Genomic DNA, 8,512 nt, shown 5'->3' on the forward strand with positions numbered 1-8,512 from the left:
GAGTGATTGTGTGAGTGTGGCTTCAGGAAGTAAATTCCTAGCCTCGATCTCCAGGCTTTTATTTTTGCTAAAAAATAAAAGCTTGGAAATTCCTGTCCCAGCTGTTGGTACGCAAAAGCGCCTCGCGTCGTCTGATGTGGTGCGCATTATTTATTTTGGGTGCGCATGCGCACCTGCCCACCAGTTATGTGCACCCCTGTATATGGCCATATATGGGCATTTCGATCGGATCGGCGGCTCTGATAAACCGGATCGCTGAAAGTCGATCCGCCAGCATCGTCAAGGTTGTCCTGAAATGCCTCCATATAGTATACATATGCCCACCATCCCCTGTCCAACATCCACCCACAAGGCAATTTTAATACAAGATTAGAAACCATACGGAACAACAATGAAAATGGTAATTCGCTCATTATTTGTTTTGGTTGTGTTTTATCACCGTGAAAGAGGAGTATATAGCGAATATTGATGTGACCCTTCACTGCGGCACCCATGACACTTGTAAATAGCGTGGATGTTTATATCTGCCTCTGCAGTTTTGCATCTCCCATTGTGAGAGGCTTGTTTCTAATCTGAATTTCAATCCGTGAAGCCACAAGCTTTCGGTTTATTCAAAATTCCAATATATATTTAAATTCACTCTCACGGAGGGCTCTCTATGCTTGTCGTAGGAGAGGACTACTTGGAGTGCGTGTCTAAGCAGACGGAGACGCTGCGGCCGTTCGGCGACACGCCCCGCGACCTCAAGCTGAAGGTGACGCGCACGTTCGTGGCCGTGCGCTCCTTCCTGCAGGGCCTGATGGTGAGCGGAGAGGTGGTGCGCAAGGTGTCCCAGGTAAGACATCCGCGGTCTCTCTCTTTTTCAGAGGCCTGAAAGTATGTTTTTGTTTTTATGTTTCTCCCCTCAGATTTCTCCTGCCTATCAGAACACGACCCCATGGTCACACGGTATTTTCCATTCTCTGTTATCTTCCGTGTTCTTCCAGCTGTTGGACGTGATGCCCTGCTTACTAACCAGGCTCACATGTTCTCCTCTCCTCTCCTCTCCTCTCCTCTCCTCTCCTCTCCTCTCCTCTCCTGTACCATGTACTCATTGGTATCCATATTTTCAGCCTGCCTGCATTCCTCTCTGTCCTCAGTCAGTGTTGCCAGATTCTGTGACAGAAACAAGCAACCAGGTCTAGGAAAACCAGCCCAAAAGAAGCAACTATGGGCCACATGAGCACTTTAACATAATACATCAGCTATTTGAAAATAGCAGATCTACAAGCTCACAACGCGTCGCGATGCGACGCGTTGTGAGCTTGTAGATCGGCTATTTTCAAAGAAAATCTTGCAGGGAAATTGTAATAAGCAGATCTGGCAACCCTGTCCTCAGTGCACACCCTTGCAACTAGCACTTGGCGCACAAACACACGCACAAACGCACGCACGCACACACACTGTATTTCTATAAACGCGTGCATTACACACTTTTTCCTATCCATCTATGGGTGCAGTAAAAGGCAATAGCGGATCGATGCCGGTGGAAGCGAGAGAGGCTCCATAAAGCACGGCCCGGGGCTCAGGCAATCAGCTCCTGCAACAGCAGTTAATGTCAGCGCCCGCGCTGAGAAATGTCCCCCAAGGCTGTGGGGAGGGTTAATGTCAGCGCACCCATGAGAAATGTGCCCCCCCCCCCCCCCCCCCTCTACGTATAAGAAAAGAATAAAAGGCGCAAGATCAGAGTGCCACTGAGGAATCTTCCTCCCATCAAAGTGTGTGCGTGTGTGCGTGTGTGCGTGTGTGCGTGTGTGTGTGTGTGCGTGCGCGCGCGCGCCCGTGCGTTAGTGTGTAGGTCTCGGTATTGGTGCACTGGTGAATAATGTCCCCCGTCATGCACTGGGCAGAGGGCGCATTGAGAGCAGAGTACCCATGAGAAATACACCCATCCTTTGAGCGGACAAATGGTTTATCCCACTGAGGCATGAGGTTCCGATTCTGCGAAATGTCTTCTAAATCCCAACGTTTTTCTGAAAAACGTATGTTTCTATATCGGTGGTTTTCAAACCTTTTCATGTCAAGGACCCCCAAAATGATATGAATTTGGCCGCGGACACCCCATCTCAAAATATTTTGTTCCAGGGACCCCCAAGAAGCAAAGATTTGAGTTAATGTTCGCTTTAAAAGAATATATATATTCAAAGATTTGCACACATTTTCACGATTTTTCAAAAATAGCAAGTCTACAAGCTCATAGCGCGGCACTCGGTGCCGCGCTATGAGCTTGTAGATCTGCTATTTTTGAAAAGCCAAAGTGTAAATTAGCTCAAATGAAAAAGTGACACAGATGCGTTCCAGGTATCAATGGGTTATAATGCTGCACCTGAGATGAATATTCCGCTTCTTTCGGCAGATGAAATATGGGGGAGTCAGGGCGTATGTAAGCAAGAAAAGGGAAAGATAGGGGGGAAAAGAGAGAAAGCTTGGAAGTTCTAACACGTTGGGAGGGGTATGTTCTCCGTTAAAAGATTACGCTACCGTCGGTGTTTGACTGCAGGGGCACATCAACTGGATGTGTGTCAAAGAAAAGCCTTTCTAAAATCCCACATCCTTTTCTCCATTTGTGTATATCTGTGTGTGTGTGTAGTGTTGTTAGCGCTGCCGGTAGAGCGTGTGCCTTAGAGCAAGGTGGCCTCGTCTGATGTTGTCGCTCTCGGGGGTGTCTTTGTCCCAAAAGATAGGTGACTGGGCTCACTGCCTACTCACGGGGACCCCGGGACGTCTCAATTAAGCCATTAAGACCGGGAACGCATCTGTGTGTCATTTTTAGATTTAGTTGTGCCATTCAAAAATAGCAGATATACAAGCTCATAGCGCGGCACCGAGTGCCGCGCTATGAGCTTGTATGTCTGCTATTTTTGAAAAATCGTGATTTTTTTTGGGGCAAATCTTTGAATGTATATTTTTTTAAAGCGTGTTAGTTAACATTTGTAACTCAAATCTTTGCTTCTGGGGATTCTACAAATGTCTTCTAAATCCTAACAGTTTAAAAAAAAAACGTATGTTGCTATAATGTCAAGGACCCCCAAAATGATATGTATTTGGCTGTGGACCACCATCTCCAAATATGTTGTTCCAGGGACCCCCAGAAGCAAAGATTTGAGTTACAAATGTTCCCTTTAAAAAATATATATATATATTCAAATATTTGGACACATTTTCACGATTTTTCAAAAATAGCAGATCTACAAGCTCGTAGCATGGCACTCGGTGCCGCGCTACGATCTTGTAGATCTGCTATTTTTGAATAGCCAAAGAAATCTAAAAATGACACAACGATTCTTTCCCGGTCTTAAAGGGTTAAGCACACACTGCAGAGCAGAGCGAAGCCACAAGCGCCACAAGGGAATAAAACAAGGAATAAAAAAAAAGATGCAAGTTCAGCTAGCCCAAGCTAACTACAGCGGAATAAGGACTAGCATTTACTATGACAGTTAAAAAAAAAAGAAAAAAGACTGCGCGGGAGCCGAAGGGGAGCCCTGAAATAGTATTAGTATCAGTGGTACTAGCATAACCAGGGACCTTTACAGTGAGGGAATATGAAGGCTGCACTGCATTGCTTAGCCGCGGGGCTAGCGCTAACATAGGGGAGTGTGGAGCTGCTGTATTAGCATGGGCAGACGGCACTAAGCTGGCATTTCTATTCATGATTTGTGCCCTATGGGCGTGCCCTCCAGACCTGCTAGAGTGGCTTACAGCCCCCGCAGCGCTCTGCAAGCCCACAAGGTGTCGAGCTGATAAGCAGTCACTTGCTCCTTTCACTCTCTATCGCCCTCTCTCTATCGCCCTCTCTCTCTCTCTCTCTCTCTCTCTCTCTCTCTCTCTCTCTCTCTCTCTCTCTCTCTCTCTCACACACACACGCACACACAAATATGTACCTAGAACACATACACACAGGTGCACATATAGGTACAGACACACTTAAATGCACGTACGTCACACACCTAGTTTTTTCCATCAGTCCTGTGCAACACTGTGTCACCTCAGAGAGGGGCTCGATCTTATTACACGTTTCCCGGCTGATGCCATTTTGTTTGGTTTCCGAAGGACACTGAGCGATGTGTTCATTAAACGAGGTCAGCTGGGGAAAAGAATTTGAGTAAGTAATTAGTCCAGCTTTTATAAAATTACAAAATGTCATCTAATGCCCTCTCAATGAGGTCAGGGACTGCCTTCCTCACGCACACACACACTCTCTCTCTCACACACACACACACACACACACACACACACACACACACACACACACACACACACACACACACACACACACACACGTCTCTGGAGGCTGCACAAGCGCAGAATAAATTGAACGATAAAGTACTCCCCACACTCACTGAGCCAGGTTCTGTATAAAAAAAAAAAAGTGTTTCTGAGACAAACCACATTCCGTACCGCCAGAAAAGTGAATTTCTCATTTTGACTGTGGATTTATCCCAGGCGAGGTCTGCATGGCACTGATTGATTGATTCAGATGCACCGTCCTCTCTGTTCAAGGTCATGTGCGAAAGATAGAGCCCCGGTTGGCCCTCTTCCCACACAGTCAGTCCCGCGTTGGGCTCCCGGTGCTTTTGCCCACACAGAGGCTAGACAGGGACCACAGGCACAGAAAGAGATAAAGAGAAGCCAAGGGAAAAATGACAATGAAAAGACTCTTTTTTTGCCCCCCGGCAAGCTAGTGTTTTGCACCACTGTTCAGCCAGCTTCACACTGACTACTGGGTCCTTGACCACGGGGCTGCAAGCACAGCCAAACCCAGTGCTCTCCTCTCCTCTCCTCTCCTCTCCTCTCCTCTCCTCTCCTCTCCTCTCCTCTCCTCTCCTCTCCTCTCCTCTCCTCTCCTCTCCTCTCCTCTCCTCTCTGTTCTTCTATACTGTCTTTTCTACTATCCTCCTCACTTTATCCCATTAAGACCTGAAGCCGATTCTACAATGTCTTCTAAATCCCAAATGTTTTCTGAAATACTTATGTTTCTATCTATCAGTGGTGCTCAAACTTTTTCATGTCAAGGACCCCCAACATTATTTGTATTTGGTCGTGAACCCCCATCTCAAAATATGTTGTTCCAGGGACCCCCCAGGAGCAAAGATTTGAGTTAAAAATATTCGCTTTAAAAATATATATATTCAAAGATTTGCACACATTTTCAAGTTTAAAGAAAATTGCAGATATACAAGCTCGTAGCGCGGCACTCAGTGCCGCGCTATGAGCTTGTATATCTGCTATTTTTAGCTCAAATCAAAAAAATGACACAGATGTGTTCCAGGTCTTCATGGATTAAGTCACATCCAGTCTCAGCCCTGCCTATGAATCCATCATTTCTGTCAACATTGTTGAGAACTCTGTCCTATCCTCTCTCTCTCTCTCTCTCTCTCTCCCCCAGAGTCAGAGTATAGCCTGGTATATGTACTAATTAGGATCTTAGCCTCCCCTCCGTCTCCCCCTTGCAACTCTATCTTCAATTGATTGGGTCCTAATGAGACAACCGCTCCTATTTATAGCCTCTTCATAGCCACCTAATGGGTCAGGAGACTGGAGATGTTTACCACACAGCCTGCACAGGGATCAGGCATCAGACCACATCGCTGAACAGCCCACAGTCGACCCCCAGTATACATGTGTATAGGGACGGGGACCATTATTGAAAATCACACTGAAATGCTTAGATTGTGAAAATAACATAGCCTAACAGGGGTCCTTGAGGGGGTTTTCCAGGGGGTCCCCAGCTAAATGATGGATAGTTAGGAACCAAATGGACCCTTATGGGTCTGTAAATCTGAGAGTGTACAAATGGAACCAAATGGACCCTAACGGGTCCATTTGGTTCCATTTGTACACTCTCAGAGTTGAATTAACATTGGTTTTCTTACTATATAAATTGGGGTCCCAGAGATAGAAATGCCATTAAATGGGGGTCCGTAGCCTAATGCATGTCAAAACTGGGGGTCCTTGAAATTAAAATAGTTGAGAGTCACTGCTAGAGTGGTAAAAATCTTCTCTTATCCCGGGACCCCTGGCATATCTTTTCAAATGGGAGTCCACGGGCTAATAAGTGTCAATTTGGGGGTGAAAAAGTTTGAGAACCACTGGCCTAACTTATAAAACAAAACAAGTTTTGGTCGGTTGTTATTGCTGTGAATGGATATGGACCATATAAAACGGCAACGTTGTTATTTTTAGCATATAAGTACAAAAAAGGTGTAGTACTGTATAATCTACATTTTTGCTCATGCCATTAGTTGTGTCTGTCTTTCACAAATGAATTACTACTAGGGCAGGGCCTAAATAGGCCTGCAAATGAAGCCATTTTCATTTCTCAAAATAAACTAGCGTGATATCATACTGTAGTACATGTTGGCTTAATTTTTGGTGTAGCACTACCTGGGGGAAAAGGCACCAGCCACCACTGAGCAAGCCCTCAGGGCTTTTTGTGTTATCCTTTTAGCTTGTTTTACTGTACTTCCATGCTGTTTACATTTTTGACTGATAAAGAATTAATCAATCAATCAATCAATCAATGGACGAAGGACAATTTCACGAAAATTGAAAATCTCTTCGATATGATTATTGTGAGCGTTTTTAATCGTGATAAACGATAATAACGATTATCGTTCCATCCCTATATGTGTGTGTGCGTGTGTACGTGCGTGCGTGCCTGCATGCATCAATATGCCTTCCATGAACAAGGAGGACATGACATGACCTTCCAGTCTTTATTAGTAAGGGGATGTACGAGTATTTAAATCAGGAACTGTAGACGGCGGGTCAGCGGCAATGAAAGGCAACACGGAAGGAGTTCAGGACCGGAGCGTGTAGCAAAACACAGACACGCCGAGGTGTGTGTGTGTGTGTGTGTGTGTGTGTGTGTGTGTGTGTGTGAGTGTGTGTGGACAGACACGCAAATAGTCAATAAATCAAACAAGCAGAGCGACGTATATCAAATTGACAGAAAAGGTTAAGATTACATAAATATTAATATGCTAGACTGTCTTTCCCCTTCGGTGTTTTCTCCTCTATTTCGCTCCAGGCTGCACCAGTTGCTGTGTCCTTAACATTTGTGTTTTTTCTATTCCATTTCTCCCCTGGGCTTGTGTGTGTGTGTGTGTGTGTGTGTGTGTGTGTGTGTGTGTGTGTGTGTGTGTGTGTGTGTGTGTGTGTGTGTGTGTGTGTGTGTGTGTGTGTGTGTGTGTGTGTGTGTGTTTGTGTGAAGGAAGTGGGTCACACTGGCACATATCCTGTGGGCTCTGTAGGCTTTGGAGTCCAGTCTGCACTGTGTAACACATTGGGGCGGGGGGGGCGGGGGGGGTTGGAATATCAGGGTTCGATTTGTAATGTGTAGACTTATGCCCTATATACTCCTTTCGGACGACAAAAAGCGAAAATAGCCAATCTACAAGCTCACAACGTGCCGCGATGTCATGCGTTGTGAGCTTGATAGGAAATTTTGGCAATTGTTAAAACATTTTTTTAAAGAAGACTAATGACCTATTTTGACACATTTTGAAAGTTTACCCAAAATAGGCACGCCAGGGGTGTGCCCAACCAGTTTATCGTCTCTGGCAGGTGGAAACCGTAACTTTGAAGGATTCAAATTCAAAAATAGCTAAAATAGCAGATCTACAAGCTCAAAATGCATCGCTTTGCGCCACGTTCCGAGCTTGCAGATCTGCTTTTGAACTTTTGAAAAAGAGGTCTCTGCCCCGACAGCAAACGTTATGCTTTGAGAGTGTCGAATGACACGTCGCACTACGTAAACGGTGCATTCATACAGTATAGCGCCTTTCTCCACAGAGCTTTTCAATGAGCATTACATTCACCCACTCGTGCACACATTCACACAGCTATGGCGGAGGAAACCATGCACGGCACCAACCTGCTCATCAGGGAGCAGTTAGGGGTTTCAGTGTCTTGCTCAAGGACACTTTGACACTAACCCGTTCAATCCAGGAATGCACCTCTGTCATTTTAAGATTTCTTTGGCTATTCAAAAATAGCAGATCTACAAACTCGTAGCGCGGCACCGAGTGCCGCGCTACGAGCTTGTAGATCTGCTATTTTTGAAAATCTTTTGAAAATCTTTACGAATGTCTTCTAAATCCGTGTATTGTTATGTTGTTATATCAGTGGTTCTCCCCAGAAGCAAAGATTTGAGTAAAAAATATATGTATTAAAAAATGTGCACAAATGTTCAAGACTTTTTTTAAATAGCCCAAAGTATAAATGAATGCCTATAGCTCAAATCTAAAATGACACAGATGCGTTCCCAGATTGAATGAGGTTAACACAGGGGAAGCCAGGGAACCAAAACAGGAACCTTCCAATTCCCGCTCTACCTCTTGAGCCACCGCCGCCCTTACATGTTTCTAAGTTTTAAGCATTCATACTACCGGTAGCTGTGACTCACTGGTCGCACCACAAAATGTAACCACGGAAGTGAATGTGGTCTCGACGCATCTCTGTGGTAAACTGA

At 45.3% G+C, this 8,512-nt stretch overlaps 1 protein-coding gene across 1 annotated transcript in view; it reads left to right on the forward strand.

Moving 5' to 3' along the window:
- The window catches only part of gpc1b (glypican 1b), a 134,149-nt gene that overhangs the window by 104,647 nt on the left and 20,990 nt on the right, over positions 1-8,512 (forward strand). The window contains exon 5 of the mRNA XM_084058331.1: positions 672-835. Coding sequence (XP_083914457.1) covers positions 672-835 — 164 coding nt within the window. The remainder of the gene's footprint in view (positions 1-671; positions 836-8,512) is intronic.

Source organism: Gymnoscopelus microlampas (assembly GCF_963454915.1).
Source record: "Gymnoscopelus microlampas genome assembly, chromosome: 5".
NCBI classification, from domain to species: domain Eukaryota; kingdom Metazoa; phylum Chordata; class Actinopteri; order Myctophiformes; family Myctophidae; genus Gymnoscopelus; species Gymnoscopelus microlampas.